General features: G+C 31.1%; 1 protein-coding gene across 2 annotated transcripts in view; it reads right to left on the bottom strand.

The window, feature by feature from the left end:
- The window catches only part of LOC132750239 (potassium voltage-gated channel protein Shaw-like), a 101,410-nt gene extending 78,085 nt beyond the window's left edge, over positions 1-23,325 (bottom strand). The window contains exon 1 of one of the 2 annotated variants that reach the window (XM_060740183.1): positions 22,006-23,325. In XM_060740183.1, the coding sequence (XP_060596166.1) occupies positions 22,006-22,345 (340 nt within the window). In that variant the 5' untranslated portion in view covers positions 22,346-23,325. The remainder of the gene's footprint in view (positions 1-22,005) is intronic. The other variant, XM_060740182.1, reaches the window with a different exon arrangement.
- Positions 23,326-24,980: the final 1,655 nt, after the last annotated feature.

Here is a 24,980-nt window from a genome sequence, read left to right as displayed (position 1 = left end):
GATGACATTTTAGCTAAAAGCATATGCCCACTATAGTAACTAGGAATGCTCTTTCCGTTTCTAATATTATTTCTCTTTTTCGTTTAGAATATTGTTTTTATCATTTATAAAAATGGCAATGTATTTAAAAAAGATACAGTAAATGATGTCATTCGGCAGAAAAGTAGTGTCTTAATGCTATTTTTAAAAAGAAAACTAAACAAATTTAGTTATATTTAATGCCCGGTTTATTTATTACACCACGATAATTGTTCTATGAAGTATTTTATAAATCATATTTGTATCATAGTTTGGAGACCTTTCTGTTGAAAATGTGTCAGGGTTAAATCGTATACATATACATGCACAGTGCGTTAACTGGAGTGCGGGTATTAGTTACCCGCACTCCAGAGCATGCCCATTGATTGGCTCATTTTTGCTGGGGTTTACATATTGTGACGGCAGAGAAAGGGAAAGCGACAGAAATGTCATATTCAGATGTTCGTTCATTGGTTCATTTTTGCCGGGGTTTCATATTGTGACAACAGGGAACGTGCTTTTATGTTTGACTATGATACAAAAGAGAAAGAACACCAAAACACTCGGCAATCTGATTAATACTCGGGGGCTACGCCCCCTCGTACAAATCAGATAGCCTCGTGTTTCGGTGCTCTTTCTATTACAAAATGAGCATTGTAAATTCATTCATTATGGTATATTAGGAACTGTTATTCTTCAGTATAAATTACCTAATTAAATATTATTTCGTATAGATAAATGTACATGAATATAAATACATAATGAAAACTGTAGGGTTTTAATACGTGAATAAAGCTATAATAATCCTATCTTAGTCAAAAGCTTTAGAAGTTAACATGCGTGGGTGGTTCTAATGAACATTCTGTGTAATCCAAATAAAATCATTTCCGACTGAAATAGCAGACTAAAAGACTGTCGTGAATAATTAACATAGTAAATAAAACACATAAAATATGCATTAGAGCTATAGCATTATGGATTTTAATTCAGTGTTTGAAAAACTAAAGGCAGGTACAAATAACTTTCTTCATATAACATACTGCTGCTTCAGTGCAATATCAATGTGTGAAATACATGGACGTTTATCTTTTATGGCAATAAAAAAGAAATACTAATTGCGTACAGTACTCATATAATACACTTTCCCCACATGTATATATTCAAAATTACTATATAATACAGGAGTCCCCACAAAATATAACCAACAAATTAACATACAACCGACTAACATGTAGGATAAAAATACAGTGTGCATTATATTAACTCAAATAAGGAAGTTGCAGTGCTAAGAATTCAAATGCAGTCCAAATTATGACATATTTTAACAGTAGAAAAATCTTCAATTATTTTAATAAAAATGATAAAGTAGTATCGTGATGACCGCCGTATGAACACATCTGAGGATCTTTCTAAATAAATAAATGACCATTTTCATGAGTTAATATTGAATTCTGCTTAAGCCGGTGCTAGAGGGCGTGGACGGTAACTTGCACTTTCAAGTCTCGTCATCGAACAGGCTCAATTAAACCGAGCCTGAAACATTTCATTTTTGTCTTTTTGGGCATTTTTTACGGATTCCGTTATTTTTTATGAATATATGTAACGTGTTGTAGTGCGTCTCTATGTGTTAATAAAGCCATTGATCTCTCAGTAATAAATCTGATATGACTATGAATTATTGATGCACCGATGATCGATAGGTAAGTGAAAATGCAAGACATAGATTATTCCGCATTCACCTACATGAGTAATACACACACTTCTGTGTTTAATCTGTCATATAACAGAGGATAACAATCTAACCTGGATGTATTTGTATATGGTAGTCATGGCAACAAAACAAAGTTTCAAATCTGTGATTCAATATTTAAGTTTTCTTACCAAATATATAAACTTTATTTCTATATGATTAAAGTTTACATGATTTATGCAATATAACTACAAGTATATATTCACATTACTGGTCATTTATATTAATAAATCATGTTTCATATATTCTAGAACCTCGACATACTTTCATAACCTTTATTACTAGTACATATTGCTGAACTTGTCATGAATCTAGGGTTAGGAAGTAAATCGTGCATGTTATTAAATCTAGTGTGTCATTATTATACAAATAAGCAGTTTTATTTTTAAATCGGATATTAGAAGTATTCAGTATTGTATCCAAATATATATATTCTATAAATATAGCCACATTTACTGCAATCTATTATTAACACCTAAGTAACGTGTTTAGCATGCAACAAAACTGCAAACTTTCATGTAAGTACTTAAACAAGAATTCTGGTCATATTGTTATTATGATAAACGTATTACTTTAAAGCCTCTTGTACACTATTATTATGAATAACGTGTCCGCTCTAGGTGGTTACCACTAATAGCATGATTTAATTTATACCGGTATATTGACAGTATATCAAAAAATATTGTCATTTCAAAACCACAAAGATCATCTTTATATTATGCAAATACATGTATAAAACAACTCGTGTAATATCCATGTGATATTTTCCACATTTGAAAGTGCTTATTTTATTAAAACTTAAATAAATTATGAAATGACAATGTGGTTTAAATAATCAATTTTTCTGTCCATTCATCATTTACAATTTATTGACGTCATCATATAGGGGAAACCGTAAACAAATTTTCAAACAAGGATAAGTTCTTTTTGACCTATTGGAATCAAATAATGCAGATTCGAAGGCAAAATGTTGTGAACATTTTAAACTAATTTATATTATTGTGCAGCAATAGATCGTTAAAGAACAAAAACGGGCCAAGTATGTTGATAGTATTTGCTTGACGTGGTGCAATCTCAAAATTGTTACAGTTAATGTATTTGGCCTGTTTTCGAGCTAAAACTATTTGTTGCTGTATAAACCAATAACATATCTTGAAAACACACACAAAATAAATTGCCACTGCCTTATCTTGTTCAAACCTATCAAAAATTAAAAAAATTGAAGCTCGAATCGAAAACTTCGTTTACAATTATCTGCTTCACGTGTTGCCTTTAATGACGTCAAGACCACGTGGTGTGTCCAACTTGTGAAATGTAATGCACTCTCTCTCTAGTCAAATATGTAAATTATAATTCAGTTAATAACGAATTTCTGTGTACGTTTTCACCTTTTGTTGTTGTTGTTGTTGTTGTTTTTTAAGGATTTTTTATATCAGATGAATTAAATAAAAATATCAAATATCACTTTATCAGCTTTCATATAGTACTCGTATGTAGTGCATTCAAATGACGTGGTGTATTATTTTTGAGAGTGCCTTTTTGCAGACACATAGTATATACATGTACATTCAAAATAATTGTTACTTTTAAGCTTTTACATTTTTTTTTGAAATTACATATATTTATACGTATTAAACGTATTATTGTTTTTATTTGTTTCAGTAATGCTTAAATCAAAATAATATTTATTCAACCAGTATCTGGCAATTCATTATTACGCAGTCGTGTTTCGAAACTACAGAATACTTGGGAACTGTGTATTAGCAAGTTAGTACGATTTAACTGCCTGGAAAAACACGGTGTGACAATTTAAGAATCAAACAAAGATAGTAACCATGATCAGTTACCCAACCGTATGATCTAGTATTGAAATAAATCGTTGACCTTATTATAGTAAATATTCATTTGACCATCCTTTCCATGTAATATTATCCCATTACACAACATTTTTGCAATTTCAATCTGCCCATCTTACGAGAGTTAGGATTAAGATCCTTAAGTATATCCCCTTATTAATGTACTTAATTGTATCGGCAATGCTCACAGTAACCCCCAATGACGTCATCCAAGGGCAACATCTTAAATGAAAGGTCCATAAGTCGTATACCGTTTGACTTGCATTTAAAACATGAAAAAAAAAACAAAAAACGAAAAGCAATTCCATAATACTTTTCCCATTTGAAAATATGAAATTATTGTCTCGGGTAAACAATGTTGTTATTCTTAGAAATGTTCTACTTTGTGAATTTTAGAGTTAGAATTAGAGTTTTAATTGTTAGCCATATGTTAGCCATATGTACTTTCTACTTCATGAATTTCTGTAAGGCAAACTTATCATCTATTTTACGATTGTTTGTTGGATATGGGAATATTGTATTTCATTGGCCATAAGTATGTTTTACTTTTAATTTTTATCAGTTTTTGTTGGCAGTCTTCTTTCTTGTTTTGTTAAAAAGGCATGATCTAAAATCATGAATAACTATTTTGTTGGATATAGACTTGTGTTTTGCATCGTTGCTTTTGTTTGATATTATTTTTTTTTCTACTGATAATATGTATGTTCTATACTCAACGAATCTTTATTAGATAAAGATATATTTTACATCGAATATTTTAACATTGAGAATTGTTCATTTCTGTTTATTTCTGTTGAAATTCAACGTCCATCGATAATCAATGCTAATGCTTCAATTTCTTATTATTCTGCAGTTCTATATGAACAACGAGAAGAAAATTCATTGTCTTCCAAGGATATCATGATCTCTCGGGTAATTTTATCAATAAAACGTGAGTACGAATCTGGTATGGTGCCATAATGTCTTTACTACACATGAGGGTATTTCTAATGGTAGGCAATAATTCCTCTCATCTGCATGTTGTTTCCATTTTCTAAATAAGAAGAATGCGTCAGTTGTGTTCTTGTCTTGTATTAATTTAGCTAAGAAATAGAAATAAACGTGCAACCGTCGTCTTTGTTGAAACTGTGACAAGTGTACGATCAATCGTGAATTCAACCACTATCTTTGATGACATTTTATAGAGTGTATAATCCATGATGAATACAACTGGCATATTTGTTGATAGCAGAAACAGTTAACATTAAAATATTCATTACCGACATTACAATTGGACTGTGTATGGCTAAAATAGAAGGAACGATCATTCAAAACAGGATTTTCCGCCGATAAAGCACATCTTGTCCGATAAACTTTCTATACAATATTCTAAATCATAGAGACTTAAAACTGCATTATTCATAGCGTTTGTGTGTGTACAAAAATCGAAATTAATCTGATTTTAGAATCTAACCATAAAACCAAATAACCTGAAGTAAGATAGTGCGTCTCTTGATGCGGAGACAATGCCTACTTCAGCAGACATTTTATTACATAACTTAAACGACATATTAGAATAATTAGAATACACTATACGTAGCTTTCTTGGTACGAACCATGCTTGTTCTTAATGTATCAGTCATTTATAAAACAATCAGCTTATTGCGGTTGAATTATCAGAATTGTAAAGCAATGATTCTTGTAGGAAATTTAGCTGATGGCATTTTACTTAAAACTAGTTTACACTAGCGTGTTATCCAACCAACTTGATTGTTGGCGGTGGATGACTGTCCCAAATGGTTATATATATATATATTTTTTCATTTTCACCGAACACGTTGCTGCATAGAAACATTTGATTAGAATATCGATCACTTGAACATGTATGAGGTCTGGTTCTAGCTTTTCTTATATTTTCATGAAAGAGACGACAACAAAAAAAAAACAACAACAGGAAACAAAAAATAGAACAGCTCACTACAATGCGAGTATTGTTATGCCATTAAAGGGGAAATTTGTATCATCCTGTATAGAAATTAATTATTAATTTAATTAAGCAGATGCGACATATGGTGTAAAATTATTGTCGTCTGACAGATAATCTTCTTAATTACCACTACCGCACGACTGTTCTATTTAAATTCAATATTTTTCATCAGATCACATGGTAAAACATGGCAGAGAAGAGACATATTTAAAAAACTTAATTTGTTTTAATCGACTTTGAAAAAAATAAAAAAGAACACATGGTACCGCCATCCTATCGTGTTTTTGGGTTTATTTTGGGTTATTGATTCCTTGACTACATTGTCACCTCTTTAAACCACAGCACGACTCGACTATTACCATAATATACAACAAAGTTTGTTATGGCAAGTAAATTTGTTTTGCAGGGATTTAAGTGCTTTTCTATAGTTTCTAGTTGCCGTTCACTATTTCTTATATGATATCATAACGAAGGAAGATTACAGAAATACGATAATCTACAGTAAATAAACTAAAATATAAATTGGTTATATATATTACACTAATTGACTGCCTATTAATCTACGTTACATGAAATCTAGTGATAAAGTGATCTTTAGAAATGGAAAATCAAAAAGGATCCCTAAACACAAAAAGTTGTTATTGTGTGAACCTGTTATTGTAAAACTATAAATTGCATTTAACATTCGAACCCTTCGTAAATATCAACACATGCTTAGCATGAAAATATTCTGTTCTGCTTTATGTTGCTGAAATATCACAACATCTCCCGAGGCATGGGAAGTCATCTACAAATAAGTTTTGTCCTACGACAACGTCCGACAAACACGATGAAATAGACGAGGGAAATTACTCAGCAATCGTCTCATATATAGTTAATTAATATACGAGTAAAGCTTAAATAACCCTAAGAGTACTTACACAGCTCAAATAACCTTTGTAAAACAATCTCGTTCGCTCTCCGGTTTTATCATATCTGTTCTATTTCTTTCAGTAGTATACTAATCATACAAGACTTTATTCTACAAAGATGGAAAGAAACAACAAACGCTAAAATATTACTTGTAAGCGACAAGATAAGCAATTAAAATGACATTAATAAGTTGATAAAAAACATTGCTGTCGTGCGGCAGTGGTAAAACTTTACAGGTGGTTTTATAACAAATTTTAACACAAAACACTTAAATATTTTAATCTGAAGATCAAAATCTACCATAACTATTTAATGTACATAAACTGATCACAAAAGAAATAAATATTTCTATCTTTTGATTTATCTATTTGTTTAGTGGTCAGCATATCGGTAGAAAACTTTTTAAAACAAGCATATCATTATGCGATTTTGATAACGCAATTTTATTTTTTCCCTATCTCTAGGATAGCAAAAAAGCAGAGAAAAGTAAGAAAAATGCAGTGACGTCCTTTATGCCAAGATCCTTTTCTTGAATTCCTCAAAGAGAAACTTGTGTACATTTATGGTGCTGAATAAAGAATGATGCTTTTAATCCTGTCAGGATCAATCGACATAAATCGTTTTCTACTAATAGAAAAAACTCGTGACCTTCCATTACATGAGGATGGCCTGGACACAGTCAGCCCATGCTTTAAGTGCTGCCAATCCTTGTAATCTAATAACTTAATGACAACAAAATAAGAAATTATCTGAGTTTTGTGATAACGTTAACAGTTAAATAAATCTGTAACAAAACTGGTTTAATGTATTTCTGGCAATAACTACTTTACAAAGTTGGAGAAAATCATACGAGATTGTACGTAAAAGCATTAACACATTATAATAACAGAGAAACAGAAAACAAATTATTTTTTTTTTAATCCGATACTAAGCAAAAATTCTTGAACATCATTCTTGATATCATTGTAATCGCCAATGATTCAAAACATATCATTTTTATCGGTGATAATACTAAATTTTATGCTGTGTTTTTTCGAACACTTCTTTATAAATGACATAATCAAATACTATCAACATAAAAATGCGTAGTTATATAACATAGTGCTTATTTGGGAGACAAATTAATTCGAAATCCTCTAGTCAGAGGTTACGTGGCCGACATATCAAATATAGTCATACCCAGTTACATAATTAATATACTCATTTACCAATTTTGAACAACATTCTCTTGGAATAAAAGATATATGCTTATGCTTTTTTGTTATTTGATCCCGAAATAAGCCATTGAAAATAATACATTGAAAATAATAAAACATGACTTAAGATGACCGGTTTTCTCGTATTCATCAACAAGTATCAATCTATTTGTCAAATTGGAATAAAATGACGTTAACAAAAGAAAATGCTAACATCAGCAAAATCGTGATTTAGACACAGATCATAAATATGTTTCAGGCACTGATTATATAATTTTTATTGACGAGGAAGCCAATATAGTGTAAACAAGCATCATCTTATCTCAGGGAAAATTGTTCATTAAAGTGATTAAATTGTTATAAGGTAAAAGAACCAGATATCAATTTATAAAATATATATTGCCTCTGTAAGAAGAAAACATATATTTCTGATGAGAGAATTATTCAGTGGTAGTGGATTGGTCATATTCTACAAGGGCAGTCTATTATTTATCAGAAACATTTATATACATAAAAAACAGCAGTTTAGTCGCTAACAAACAGTACCTTTTTAGTGTGTACTACTTCTTGTCTACAAAACACTAGCAATTTAGATTGTATTATTACTTGCTAACACAACAGTGGTATTTTACTTTTATGTAGTATTAACAAAAAACTTTATTTCTTGCTTACAAAACATTGGTGTTTAAGTTTGATTCACAATGACAATTAGTTTGTATAATTTCTTCTTTACAAAACACTGATATTTTAGTCTTTATAATTTCTTGCTTATAAATACATGCGTTTTAGTTTGAATTATTCTTATTTACAAAACAATGACAGTTAAGTATGTATTTTTCCTTTTTACAAAACACGCACATTTTAGTTTTAATTATTTTGACTTATCAAACAATAACAGTTAAATTTGTATTATAGTCTGTTTTATTTTTTGATTACAAACAGAACCTGTTTGGTGTGTACTATTCGTTGTCTACAAAACACTAGCAATTTAGGTTGAAGTATTGTTATGGTATTTTACTTTTATTTTGTAACAAAACAAACACTTGAGTTTTAGTTTGTATTATTTCTTGCTTACAAAGCATAGGTGTTTAAGTTTGAATTATACCTGCATACAAAACAATGTCAAGATAGTTTGTATTGTTTCAAGCGTACAAAAAATGGCTTTGCAGTATAGTGTATAAATATTCTTGCTTACAAAACACTGGCTTTTAGTTTGTATAAAATTCTTGCTTACAAAAATGGGTTTACGTTTGTATCATTTCTCGTTTACAAAAATGGGTGATTTCTTACTAATTTGTTTGTTTAATAATTTCAGTGGTGTGGGGGTTCGGGATCTACCAAAAAGATGAAAGTCCCCCATAGCACTATAGACTATGAAGAGATTTTGTGAGTAACACTTGTAGTTTTTTTACGTAATTTAGCAACTCTCATATATTGCTGGATGGCCCTCGTATATCTTTCTTACAAAATACTGGCTTAAAAAATGCATTATTAGCTTGTATTATATATACTTTATTGCGTATTATTTTTTTTAGTACAAAACCATGGCGTTTTAGTTTATTATATCTTTCCTACCAAATATTGGCGTTTTAGTTTGCATTATATCTTGCTTACATAAAAACTGGCGTTTTAGTTTGTTTTTATATCTTGCTTACAGAAAGACTGGAGTGTTAGTTTGTATAATATCTTGCAAAATGCTGGCGTTAAAGTTTGTATTATTTCTTGCCTAAATTCATGTAGAATGATTGCTGCTTTTTGCTGCAAGAAATACAATAAATTACCTGTCGGTTAAGGATCTTAAGGTTTATCAAGATTGGGCAACCGATGTGGTCAACAACAAAAATTTAGAGCAAATTGGATAGTCTTTTGCAGTTGCAACACAGATTAAACATTACCGACACATTAACTTTAGATTCAATATCTGATTTATCTATAAATCATATACAATAATTAAATATTAATTGAAGCAATATTTTTTCATATAATCATTCAGTAAGGTAACAACAGTAAGTCATTGAAACTAATTAACACACAAATGGATTGAATATTTCATTGCGTAACTAGGTCAATTGCTCACTCTATCAACATGATATTGCATCGATTTATTCAGAAACTGCAAAAATGTCGGAAAAATACATATTCCCACGTGCCATATGCTCATTTCAATTAATATTTTACATGTTTCCTATTTCCTAAATTGAATGCATGTGTCTGGAATATTTCAAGCATTGTAGGAGAGATGGCAGGGTTACAGGCGTTGTATTCGCTGACATGATATGATTACGTCTATCCTAGTCACGTTCTAATATTCCAAAAGCAATATAATCAAATGTAATACTGATGTCACACATTCTGACTGTTTCAAAGGGCATTATGAAAATAACCACTTTCCTATATATCCCAGCATACTTTGATTCTGTGTTTATATATGTATCACTGGTAAATACTCAATATATTATATGCTGCATTTATCCAAATGCTGTGAATATCAATAAACTGCAGTCAAATATGTTTACTCACAAATGGATAAAACCATTGCATTTTCACTGACACTTTCACATATGGATAAAGACATTGCATTGTCACTCACAACACCACATATGGATAAAACCTCAAAACCTCACATATAAATAAAGCCATTGCATTGTCACTTAAAACCTCACACATATGAATAAAGTCATTGTATTGTCACTCAAAACCTTACATATGGATACAACCATTGTATTGAACCTCAAAATCTCACATATGGATAAAACACTTGCATTGTCACACAAAATATCATTTATGGATAAACTAATTGTATTATCATTCATAATCTATCTTATGGATAAAACCATTGCATTTCTCACACAACCTCACATATTAATGAAATCATTGTAGTGTCTCTCAAAACCTTACATATGGATACAACCATTGTATTGTACCACAAAATCTCACATATGGATAAAAATCTCACATATGGATAAAACTATTCCATTATCACCCAAAACCTCACATATGAATAAAACAATTGCATTTTCACTCAAAACCTCACATATGAATAAAACCACTGTAGTGTCACTCAAAACCTCACATATGGATAAAACACTTGCATTGTCACTTAAAATATCATATATGGATAAACCAGTTGCATTATTATGTAGTTCATAATTGTGTATGTTGAGCGAGAGATTGTACAATGTCGTCTGACCGACACCGACAAATGATTTTGTCAGATAAGAACAAATGCATGTTAGCAAGAAATGTTAAATTTTGTTTTTAGCTATCAGAGGCATCAATGTACATATAAGTCAAAGAAACTTAATTAAAAACCGTAGAAAATGCTGTCATAGATAACATAACAGGACTATTAAGGTTTTAAAACAGAGCATCAATGTTGAGCTAGTCCTGCCAACAATGTTTCTAAATACATGTAATTTAGTTAGTTTTACGTCCCATCTTGGCACAGGAAACAGACTCAGATACTTAATTAATTAGTTTACCAATCGAAGCAAATATCGGCTCCTTTGATCTAGTATTTTAGACCGGGCAGTCAATATCGAGCGTCTGTATCTTAGATTATTATTTTGATCGGAGACGTAACTGCCATATTTATTTGGAGGGGGAATCGTAAAACAAAGTGCAAGTCAACGTTGTGAAAATAAAATGGGAAAAGGCTATGTATTATTCATAAAATGCCGACATGGATTTGTCTTCCAGGACTGACATATCATAACTTGAAATTTATTTAATATAAACGGTGTATTTAAAACACTGATGTTTCGTATTGAACCACTGGGAATTTTGACAAACTATGTGGGCAGATATTTTTTCATTTCTCTTTTACGACGTATCCCCATAATGATTCATTGACACTTAGCACATATGTGGGCACTTTTCACGTATATTTATCTTGAATACATTTTAAAACAGTTTATAAAACTGTACTTTTGTGAAGTTTATATGCCTGCAGTCAATTTAGGAAATATTTTTCATAAAAATATTTCTGCTTCATTTTAAGTCTGATATAAAGATTATTTCGACAGGTTATAATGGCCGTACATAATGCAAGAAAGAAAGTCCTCGCCTTGCAGCTATGTTTTTTACCGGGCCATAGAACCTATATTATATTGAAAGTATACTCATTTATCAATATTAGCATGCATTCTTATTAATATGCATATCGTACAAGTATACCTAGCAATTAAACAAACGCTTCTGTGTAATTTATCAATATATAATTAATATTAACACTGATAATTGAGTTGAAAATACAAGAATGATATTTGAACTTCATAGTTACTGTTTGCTGAAATTTTATGACATTTATCGTTTCATGTTTCTATACTGCCGCTAATTATTACCGTTGAAACAATACCATTTCCTACAAATTTGTAATGATGGAAACTTCTTGTCATACGTAATTTAATTTGAAGACATGAGAACAGTAAATGCCAAACCGAACGTCACTGTAATAATTCAATAATGCCTGTAATGTATACCATTCATTTTAGGCCACACATTTGTTAATCTCGTGGGAAATTTTATGACCTAATGATTTTCAAATAAAACGGAATCTTAATTTGTATTGCATAGCGTAGTTGATACTTTAAGAGGCATGACGTTTTACTAAGTTGCAAATGTTGTGGTTGTGATCATATTTTAGAGAGTTAATACGCCTTTTTGTACATTAACATCTGCAGAAGCACGATGATGCATTTAAAGACTGAGCCCAAAGGATTAGGGATTTAATAAGACCGAGGGCACTTCTTGCATAAACGTATACGTTCTGCAAACCGATATCTGTTTAACTGATTTCGACATGGTTTTCACGTGCAACTGCGATGTCATTTGGCAATTATGCTTTCACCTTGGCCGTCAGAAAGCTATTTTTACACAGAGCCCTGAGTCACGATTATTTAAAAACGTGCAACAATGCAATGGCGCATGATTGCGTGATTTTATCCGTTAATGCATGTTTTCTTCTCATGTATTAATGTATGCTTGTGCGCGCAGTTTTAGTGCATGAATTTGTGGTTTTTTAACTTTAAGCTCAGCACCTCAAACACCCATCGTTAAAACACAACTAGAAAATCAATTATTTGTATGTTTTTCATAAATTGAATTATCATGATTTTTTTTGCAGAACCCAAGGAAGTATTATACAAAACTAACAGTTGAAAAATGAACATAATAAATTCAACAAGGCGCCATTTTCTGTATATGCTAAATAGAAATAAAGCGGATTAATATATCACAGAGACCAAGCAATCGATAGGACAGAAATTTAATTATTTTTTCTGCAGATATAGTTCCAAAACATTTGCATATTATTTGTTAAACTCCTAAAATAGGGATGATGAAGCTATCCCATGGGCGTCTGTCGCTGAAAATAAGTTGAGGGTGATATATTGTAAATTCACATTCTTATATAATCAACAACGCAACAAAATAAGTATTGAAATTCATCAGTGATGAAAACTGTAGGCATGATGAACTAAGAAAAAAAGTAATAACAGTTTAAAAATACCTGGATTGCTGCTTCAGCAATATTGGAAAGTAAATATCGGCTAATATTAATTTCACCCTCGCACTGTTGGTAGATTTTTAATATGATTAATATTTTTTTGTTGCTATTTCATAAAAGTTCGAAATTGGTTCGGTGGAAGCACATTCAAATCAAGTCGCACTAGACGTATGATATTAGATTTTATATGAAGCTCAACCTCAGATTTTATAGATATTCATCCGTGACATGTTAAAATGTTTTATATTTTGTGTTTCCTATGAGAGTCATAGTGTCACCGAGCGGGCATCGTCGTCAAACGTTCTGTCAAAGTTAATGTCCAAATTGGCGTTCTGTTGGAAAATTGCTAATATGAAATGACAACAGTCCTAGCAAAGACACAATATGAACGTTTACTATTTCAGTATTCACTTTAATGCGACATCTCCATTTAGGTGAGTCTTTATCAAACCGTCATAATTTGTTCTATGTTCTTCTAAACTATTACGAAAATGTGGCAGTAAAACCTATGCATTTATTTATTCTTACTTGAAAAATCCATTATTTTTTGTCTTAACAAAACTCGCTACTATTTAATATAATCAAAAATATAAAAAAATATTTTCCAATGTTTGTATAAGAATATTTTAAAGATAAAACAAATTATGTCCAGCATAGTGCATATAAGTAATTACTTATACTTGGCTTGTATCATTTTATCTTACAATGTTCACATTATGACTTAGAAATCACTGTTTTTTTTAATTATTAACAAAGGTCAAACATGTGTTTTTAAATTTTTTGGAAATGGATTTAAACAAATCAGATGTTAAACATCTAAAAAAGTAGCGATGAACATTCAGTAATGTGTCATAAAGGTAGCAAAATTTAAACAAAGTAGGATTTTGACATCCATTCACTATAAATATACTAATTGCCTAGAGCAAATGAAGCGTGAGGAGTTTCATTTATATGGCATATGAACAAAACTTTGGAAACTGTCAAAGATTGTTTGATTTTAAGTCACATCAGGACTGTTAAAAAACCTGGAAAAGAGGGAATCCCTCGGAAGTATTGAAATCAGCAAAAACGACAAAACTATTAAAGGCTCGGTTTACGTGAAAATTTAAACATCCTTCATTCAGGTCATATGGTGACTTTGAAGCGAAAGTTACGCAGATGCTCCTTCTTGCACTATTTCTATCACGGGCAAGAAACTGGGGAGAACATTTGATCTTCTGTAAGTTATGTGGGGAAATTGTTGTATCCAAGATACACAGACATGGTAAAATATTATACGACGACATTGCAACATTTACTGATATTTTACAACATAATCATTATAATAGTTTTATATCTCTTGAATATGATTCAACCACACATGTTTACACACATTTACATTTTCTTTGACAGAGAAAATGTGTACATAAATGATATCGTATTTGGTAACAATAAATGCATACATCATTATATATACAATATCACAACTCAAACTGATAAAGTTATTTCTTGCATTTACAATAAGAAATATCCTTGATCTTGCATCTAGTCTACTTAAGATAGAATATCAATGAGGTGTGTATAGAGGAAACATAGAAACTCTATTTAATCATCTGTTGACCTGACTGATTTCTTTCCTAATATTTGCATATAAAAATGTCTGCTGGAATACATTTAAGCGTATTCAAGTGATTATCTTTTACAAGCGTGAGCTCTTCTTCAAAAGAACATCCTTTGTAAGCAAAAAAATGAATTTACAATTACTGGTATTCCGATTTGAATATCAAATTTGCACACAAAGTTTTTGTTTCCAATTTTTCAACATTTTCTATGAATCACTGATATCAAATTCGATGTTCGTTCTCAAACGTGCACTGTGTAGGTGGAAGTGAAAAAAATAACAGACCTTTTTAATGTAAAAATTATAAAACCTTATGTATTTAATTTATTTCAAGACATACATAGAAATTTTAGTCAAAAGCAATACCTAACGTCATCTTGATATGTAGAAAATATTAATGAATATCAATATTTTCCTACCATACATCTGTTCCACAGGAGCAGTATAGAATGTTAATGAAAGATAATTTAAGATTTTCGTAAATTTTTCGGGGGGTTTCTTTGTTTGTTTGTTTCTTTCTTTTGTGACAACTAACAAGCTAAAGATGGTTTGTAACTTTTTTTTGTAGATAAATATATCATTTTCTCTCAATGTATTTATAGTGATGTCAGGATTGTTGAACGGTGTGGTTTATTCGTACTCGTGACTATGGCCATTAATGATTCATAATACGTCCAACCTCGTGGTGTGATGCAACTCAGTTGTTCTTAAAATATTTATAAATTAATAATATTATTAAGCTGTAGTGAAACACATGTTTCCCGTAGGCTATTGAATTATATTTATCCTTTATAATCCACATTATCTTGAACCGACACATCTCTCATGACACACTGCAGTCATGAAAACTTTTGTTTCAGGACAAAAAGTTCATCCGAGAGCAACGTGGAGCACCGTGTATATTGAGTAACGCAGGAATGTGAATTGTACAAAAGTAACGCAGCGAAGCTGTGCAATTCACTGGCCGAGTAACACGGTTAATAAATGAACAAAATCAAATATGAAAAAGAAATCAATTAAAGCATACGGCTGCTAAGACATTATATTTTATTTTAGTCATACTTTTTAAAAAAAATAATTCATGAGAATGACTATCTGGCAACTGTATTGAAGACAAAATTGTGTTGTATCGTTCTTCATAAGTAATATAAGCAAATATAACGTTATTGTTTGATTTTCGGTATATCTGAGACTTTTAATTACCAGACTTTCAGTGTCACATAATACTGAAAGGAAGAAATAAAATGTGTTTCAGACACTTTTTATGAGGTAACCAGCGTTGTTTTCAGTGCAACATTCACGACATCAGCGTCACCTTATGAAAAGTGCATCTTATTTCAGTATAATATGACACGAGTTTGCTGGAAAATTCTCAGGTATAGCAAAATATTAAAAACAATAGCATGAAATATGCGTTATTTTATAATAATGAGGAAACATAAAAGTCGTCTTCAATATGGTAGTCAAGTCGTCATTCTCATGAATGATCTTGAATAATAAACACCTTCCTGGAGGTTTAGAATATACTGTTTAATATACTATGACAAATATTGGTTTATTTGCTTACGACCATTGATTTGTCCATTCCTTCGTTACTAGATATACACGGTGTTTGTGGAATAGATTAAAAAAAAAATATTACGATAAAATTCAGCCTATATTATTTCAAACTAAATCAGAATTTCTATTTGAAAGACCCTGACTAAATGACAAAAACTGAACTCAAACATTCTGTCATATTATTTGTTTTAAAAGTACACATTTAATTGAAGGAAAAGGGCATTGTTTGGGTAAAACTATACATAAAGTAAATACTTAGATAAATGGTGTTGTAAAATAAACAACGGCCTATTTTTAAAAAAAAATAACATCAGCTCCTGATGGCTAAACGCCATATTTTGGAAATTTCATATGCTCTATTGTCCTTAAAATACATTGTTCAAATATTATACACTCCATTCAATCCTTAGCCTATTCGGCGGCAACTGATTTTACTCATACAAAGTTCAGCCGGCGCATCCGTGCCATTTGATCAGTCTGCGATGCTCGAAATATCGAGCAGTGAATATTTTGAAATTTTCCTAAAATGATGATTGCTTTTGCCAAAGTTGAAAAATGTACAAATCTATTAAAGATATTCAACGTGGTAATGGTTAACCTTTAACTCATAACCTATTGATATTGAGAGTGTTTGCCACAAGTACAGGCTAGTTTGTCCGACCGTGGCTCTATAATGTTGATACCTCATATTTGTTTTTGTTTTGTTTTTGTTTTGTATTTTGATATCAAAATCCTTTACACTTTGAATGGGCTGTTCTAAATTCTATGCAGAACAAGTCCATTATACAAATTCAGCGTTTATGTGTTTAAAAGCTTCATATATCGGTGATTACAATAGAATATGATTATAGACTATTTTAGTGAGTTTACGTTGATAAAGTATTGGAAGTGTTTACTTAGATTTAATATCCGTCATATTCTGATAAAATTACATGTAGTGTTTAGAATTTTACATCAAATAGGTCTTTATTCCAGTCAGTACATAATGACTCTATACTCCGTGATGGTCAGTTATAATGATAAGTAATCATAATTTCTTCTGTAGAGCTAACTTCTGCTACAAATATGAAAATGACTATGTAAATAAGACTGATCTGTGTGTTTATCGTATTGATCACTGACATCATATTCTTACAGTAATCTTCTCAGAGATACCAAATAATGTTCTTTTATTGTAACAGACTATGTACATGTAAAGATGTCATTCATGTAGGAAAATTTCATTGCAAACCGATCAGATTAAAAATTGCCAGAATTTCTTTTCGCTTTTAATCTTGATATTATAATATAAGAAATACATGTTGAATAAAAACAAATAATATGGTAAACGTTTACAGGACTCATACCAATTATATGTAACAGTATTCGTGTTTATTACATTTGAAAAATGAATGTGTTTATGATATTCCGGTTTCCAATGCATGGGATTAATCCACAAAATTTAATAATAATCCTATTGTCTGTAAAAGGTTCATAAAGCATAATGATTGTATATCATACTGCAAGCCAATGATGATTGCTCTATAACTGTAGGTGATTAAACATGCATATTTCATTAAACCATTCATGGTGTTTAGTCTACACATAAAAACCTTTAACTCCCTGTTGGCATATTATCTCTTATAGAGACTTATCACTTTATAGCAATATCTACAGGCACACAGACAGTATAAATAGTTTTAAAATATGCACGATAAACTGTTCTCTTACTGCCAGAACGCTAAATATAACTGGTTCCGCCGACAACAAACCAGTTTGTCACTTGCTTCAAGCTTAATACCATTGTTACACAATAGGTTTCAAATATGCATAAACCTTGCAAAGGTGCACTGCAGTTCTGCCTTGATATATGCATAAACCATAAACATATTATCCTCATTTTTATATCACCTAATAAGTGGGTCTTAGTACTTTCATACAGTTGCAATACAGCGTTTCAGGTATCTACGGGGAATTATTAGCATTGTTTTCTCTCTTCTGTATACATGAATTTATAAAAATGTTTCTTCTGTACTGAAAATGTAATTCCGAGTTATAAGCAGTAAAACTTATAACTTGCTGATAGTGTATAACGGACTTGCCAAGCTTTGAGTTTGGAACACTCCATTAAAAGTTTAAGGGATTTCAATATAAAGTATACCAGTTTAGCAGCCGACGGTCTGTTTAGACTGTACTGACATGAAGACCGACCTGGCTCTATATTAGTGACAAAAACTAATCGACTTTAGGTCTAACAGGGAAAGGTTTCGTATTTACGACTAGAAGTAATAACCTTTTAGAATAAGCCAATTAACTGTCTATATCTCTTTTTTCCTCAATATTCCAAATTTAAACGGTACAAAAAAAAAAAAAAAAACAAAAAAAAAAAACAAAACAAAAAAAGAACCAATTAATTTCTGTTTCATCAGAAAAAAATTAACAAATTGTCAGAGCAATCACAAATGTATTTTTGTTCCTAAAATATTTTAAGACAGATTTACGGAATATTAATTTTCTTCAGAAAAAAACCCAACAACTAATGTTAGACAAACGTAGACTTTTTAAAACATTTATTTATCTTTTTTTCTAATAGTCGAACAGTTGGGATATTAATTTTGTATTTTGATTAACTTTTTGAAAAATGGAATTTTTTTCTGACAAAAAATAGATAAATAAATAAATGTGACGTTGAAAAAGGATTGCATCGAAGGAACAGTAATCTTGATTAGTTGCATTTTTTATTTTAAATTAAATTAGTATCATAATAATTATTGTAAAACAAAACAACAAATAATACAATCGCTTTGAAATCATAATTACTGTCAACTGCATTGAAACAGATCGTCGTGGGTCCATCCCGAGAAGAGTCTTTTTTCCTCTTCAAAAGTCTATTAAAATCAAAATTATACGGTAAAAGTATTTGATATTTGACAAGATCAACTAATATACCTTTCAGTAAATTTAGGCAAGCCCTTCATTTTAGTACAATTTAGGGGTATTTTGAATAATGTTCTCAAAGTACGAAAATGGTTAAACAAGTCTTTAAAATAGGTATGCTTGTGTAACAGTTTTATAAATATTTCGAACATTTTGAGTAGAAACAATATTTTTGCTTGGGTGATTTGTTAGTTGAATCCTATAATTTATTTCTTAACAATAATAGGAAACCATTTTTCATAAGGATGATATTATAGATTATTAAGTTTCTTAATTTCTGAAAATGAACCCTTCCGGTGTTCAAGCTTTAGTAACTCGTAAACCGTACGGTAAATTTTTTTTTTAATTTTGCAAGCGGATGTCCTTAAATGCATATTACTGACCTATGTTGTCAAATTTTGTGTTGCTTATAGTGCCCATTACGGCGGTCATACTTGAGGACATTTGCTATTGTTTTCATATAGACTTTCCATGATCTTTGAATTTGATAAAAGAAACATTTTAAGCAAAAGAAAATGTTCTCACTTTTTAAAAAAATTTCAACCTTTTTCTGTTAGTGAAAATGGTATCAAATTTATTTTATGTAATTGCTTGAAATTTTGTAAAATGAACAAGAAAAAAAAAATACAAACAAAATCATTTACCAAAACTAAAGTTTTTTCATATCAATTTATATTCATGGGCAGGAAACTAAAAGCTTGATCGGCGACAACACTTTTTCACCCAAAATCATTTCTTTGTTATACATATATATAAAGATCATGTAAAGTCTTACGAAATTTTATGAAACAGTTTTCATTCTACATATACATGTTTGTGTGTGTGTGTCTAGCAAAGGCCTATAATAACTGTATTGACGCTGAAAATCATACAATTATTATTGTATAGATTATTTCATTGTAGTTTTGATTTAAATTCAAGTTTGATGCGAGTCTTCATAAAGACATCTACATAACAGAAGACGTCAAACGTTTTGTGACACAATCTTGCTTTAAATAATTTAAGGTCGATCTGTGAATAGTCATGTATCTTGTACATATTAAACTAAAGAAATTACGATAATCTTTCAAGGATTATACAATATTCTTTTGTAAAGAAATCTATTCTCAACATCATAAAAAACATCTCATGTATCTAGCAAGACAGTGTCAAATCTTTACAGATCTTGTACTAAAACTCTTTTTTAAAGCTTTAAGTCAATAATATATGTTTTACGAAAGCAGGTAAATCGATCTGATCTTGTAATAGCATATATAATATTTCAACTTCAAATAAAAACAAGTTTGTGGAGCGTACAAGAAGTTAACTGTCATTTGACGAGACAAAGAATTCTACAGCTAAATGACTTCTTTCAACTTTCATACAATTAGCATTGATCCAGAGAATGTTTGAACATTTCTGAGTTACAATAACACGACATAATCCCAATAGAAGCTGACTATTTTCAGGAGAACATCTTTATCAAAACTGTTTGCACGAATTACACGCATTTCTATAACAATAATAATCAAATATTTGGAATACAACTGTTTTGTTCACAAAAACCGGCCTTACTTTAGCCAAAAATAAATACAAGGTCTCAGGAGTCTTTGTTTCACCGTGGTTTAGAACTACAACAAGTACATGTACTAGAAACGCTGCTTTCTATTTTAATGGTAAAGTTCAAATGATATGATTGAATTTCACCGTTGCTTGAACTCCTATACCTTTCATCCGAATCACGTAAACGATTTTTAAAACAAAGTCAATACATTAAATTGATAGCATTTAAAAACAAACTCTATTTCAATACACTTTATGAAGACTCATGTGGATATATTCAATATCTGTGGCAATAAACGACAATCCAATAATGAGATCACATAGTCGATTACTCGTTTTAATTGTAACATTTAAAACTTTGTTAGGATAAAGCGTAGCTTGAATGGAAAGTTAAAAAGGCTACATGGATATAGGATCACATTGACATTACAAACAAAAGGCATTCAAGTTGTTTTTGAAAATTGCTGGGGGGGAATAAGCTTAACAATAGGATGCCTGACAATGAGATTTTCTAACATTGCTGGCGAATGTAAGCTTCGTTTGACAACATGAAGGCCGCTTATTTATATACCATACTGGTACAGAAGTATTTACTTTAAATTGTATTAAGTTTTATCATTGTACTAGAAAAGCAGTAAAATTGACGTTCAAAATCCTGGCTAGGGGTAAAAATTAAAGCCTTAATTTCACAGTACATATAGCGGTTCTTTTTAAAATCTATTGTCGACCTCATTGCAAAGAAATGGCACTTATGTATTATATATACATTCATGTGTTTGTGAGTATATATCAAATCATCATATCTACATTCGTGTATCTAGTGATCCAAACCTTGAACAAATTATCTGTCAATAAATTCGTTTAAAAAGTTACATAACTACGAAAATGAAATAGCTATACTTTCAATATTTTCTAAAAAGAATCAGTTATATACAGTGAAGTTTTTAATGATAAATTATTCAGCGTTATGCTGAACAATAATGAAGTTTTTATATGTAATTCTACTGATTTCCAATTTTTCTAGAATGTCATTTATCAAATATAAATACTTGTTTTTGATCAGCTCAGCAGCGCAGTAAAATGAAAATTATTCATGTTATGGGAATATTAATGACAAATTGATAGACCGCAATGGTATAAATAGTTGATAAAACAGTGTATTAAATATCAAAACATAACTTACCACTTCTATAGAAGTCTATTATAGAGTTGAAAACCGCAGGATGCCTGTCAAAGAAGTATACTTCTTTTTGACTGTCCGAGAACTCGTGCTGCTCAGCAAGGCGTGACAACCGTGTGTGCTCTATTTTTCTCAGCGTTGTCAAATGTGTCTCGTGCCGGACACCGCCTACATTTAGGACTATTCGGTCTTCATCCTCAGAGTACTGAGAATCATTTTTGGCTGGCAGGGTTTCGGCGGGTGAAATGACTGGTGTCTCCTCGCCTGGGAGATCATCCGAGAGCGAGTCGGCTTCCTGGGAGGCGAGGTAAACTGGTTTGTTCGTGCCGTCATGCTCGAGCATGTCTCTCCTAGTTCACGAGGTCTCCTTGTCAAGGCAAACAATCACCGACAATTTTGGCATTACAAGAATAAATATTCCATTTTAACTCCAAAATAACAGGAAATGTTTTAACAATAAGTTTTCCCATAGAATTACATTGTTTACACATAAAATATACAACGTTCATCAATTACAAATAAAATCACATTTAAACTACTCTACTAAATAAACCGATTCCGGAAGTTCAGGGCATAATTCCTAATTTAGAGAAAAACTGTCCAATCTACTCTCTCCGAATTCCAACGCACTTCTCTCTCTTCGATGGCATTAAAACCTGCGCTAACCCCCAGTAGTTGTTGATTGTAATTAATAATTAACCACATCATAGCAGAGTATCCATTAAAGCAGGGAATTAATAGAGTTCCTATCTCACCGAGCATTCGCTACTATATGAACGCTTTGAGCTTTAGACCAATTTAGCTACATAAACTCATCCTTTTATTGGTTTATGTTGTTTTCGCTGTTTTAGGTATAAACCAAAGAAATAGTTGATCACGTGACTGTATCGAAATGTTCATCTCATGCAATTCCAGACGCTGTAACAGTTCGATCCGATCCAATTTGTGAACATGCGATATATTATATGTTGCAAATTCCGATTGGGGCGAAGTGTCCATATATCTTGTTTCAAATAAGCGACACCCTCTTAATAAAATAAATTTATTCCAATGTCAGTCAAATCACATGCTTTTACCAATGACAGAAAGAAAATCAGTACACTTAAGCTAGAATATGTTTTCGTTTTTAAGAAATATGCTAATTGAGGCATGTCAATGCAAAATGTCAATGAGTCAGCTAAGCATGTAGTGTAATGTTCGATTAGTTCTCAACTGTATCGATCACAAGCTTTGATCAGAGTTAAGAATTATGCGGAACATATGACAAGGCAGTTATCTTCAACGATTTAAAATATCACATTTTGATTGCGCTGTAATTACTCGAAATGCTCCCACTGTACATACTTTATAATAGAAACTTACAAACACATTATCAATATTATGTTCATCTCGCTGGTATTGATATTTGTGGTTTTCAGCATGTAATGAAATATTCAAAAGCGTTTTCACAGCAAACCTATTTATTATGTTTAGCTTTTGTTCGCTTAATATAATCCGCGAGATACATAAATCACTTCTCAGTGCTATGCGAACTGTTTGCATTTATCAGTGATATTTTATCATACTAAAATGTTTCGGTTTTTAATGCCCATCAATCAATATCTTTAACAAATATGGGGAATAGGAGCAATCAAATAGTTCCGCAGCAAGTTCAAAACTATTATTGTAAGCACAAAAGTCGGAAATTTGTGGAACGTAGAAAAGTAAATACATTTTATGACAAGAACGTATACATACTGCATTTGCATAATTTCTTTTTAAATGTTAAATAAAAGTACCAATAGCTTAGGTCAAGACAACTGCTCGTTTTGTAACAACCATACTTGAATACATGTATATACATGTATATGTTTGTTTTTAATTGGGGCAAGTTTTTTTTATTTCTTTGATCACTGGGACACTTATGCTGGTGACCCCACAACTTCTGCTGAAATAAAAGGATCTACTTTCTCATAGTAGAATTCCATTATATTTTACTTTCACTTTTGAACAATATTCATTCAGACAAAAAGAACTATTGTAACAAAGAAACAACTATTGTTATGGCATAATCACTAATTATTTAAGATCTACCTTCGATCGCAAATCCCTGTAGAGGAACTCAAGTCACGTTGGATGCATTACATGGAACGAAGTTTGAATTCATTCAGGCTAATTCCTGTCTGACGGACTACGATTCCCGAGGGGAAATATGCCGTACTTGAGTGATTATCAATAGGTCGCAGTCTGAGCATACTTGAGTTTTGTTGCAAAGCTGTAGAAAAACAACATTTCTTTGATGTATTTTCGTAAAATGGAGAAAAAACAAATCCTGCTTATCGGATGAAGCATCTCTATTAAATCAAAGTCATTGTATGCTGTAACAAAGCTAGGCCTATTATAGTCAGTAGTGGGTAAGGTATCTGCAGATCTTGTTTCTGATCATAACCACGTTATAACCCTCATAAGATACCAGAAATGGTTAGTTTTGTCATCAGGACAATGAACAATTTTCCAAGTTCAAAATGGGTCATAATTCTGCCAAAATCCATGCTAGAGCTATAGGCACTGGACAGTGACCTCCTATTATGCTCCTATACGCAGTTCCATATTCCCTTCAGTAGTTTTGGAAATGTCAATTTGGAGTGTGACTCCGACGCCGGGGTTAATCTATCTTTCGAAAGGTAGGGCTAGAAATGAGAAGTTTTTGATTTTTACAAGAGTTTTAATGTTTTATTTCTTTACATATATTTGATTACGTTAAATCAAAAGACCTGAATGGTAGGATTTTGTATCTCAGTCCATCAGGTCATGGTTGTTTAATATCTAATCTCTAATAAGCGTAATGGTTTCAAAGAAAATATTTTAGTAGTTTTGACTTTTCTTTTAAAAGAACAGGTAAAAAGCGATTTCTGAGATGGCCAGTATTGAGCCCAGGGTCATCAACATTTGAATCTTTATACAGCATCACAAAACGCTATATATACACTTAATTTCAG

The sequence above is a fragment of the Ruditapes philippinarum genome, unplaced genomic scaffold (assembly GCF_026571515.1).
Source record: "Ruditapes philippinarum isolate M1 unplaced genomic scaffold, ASM2657151v2 ctg873_1_1_1_1, whole genome shotgun sequence".
NCBI lineage: Eukaryota > Metazoa > Mollusca > Bivalvia > Venerida > Veneridae > Ruditapes > Ruditapes philippinarum.
This window is presented reverse-complemented; position numbering and strand designations above follow the sequence as displayed.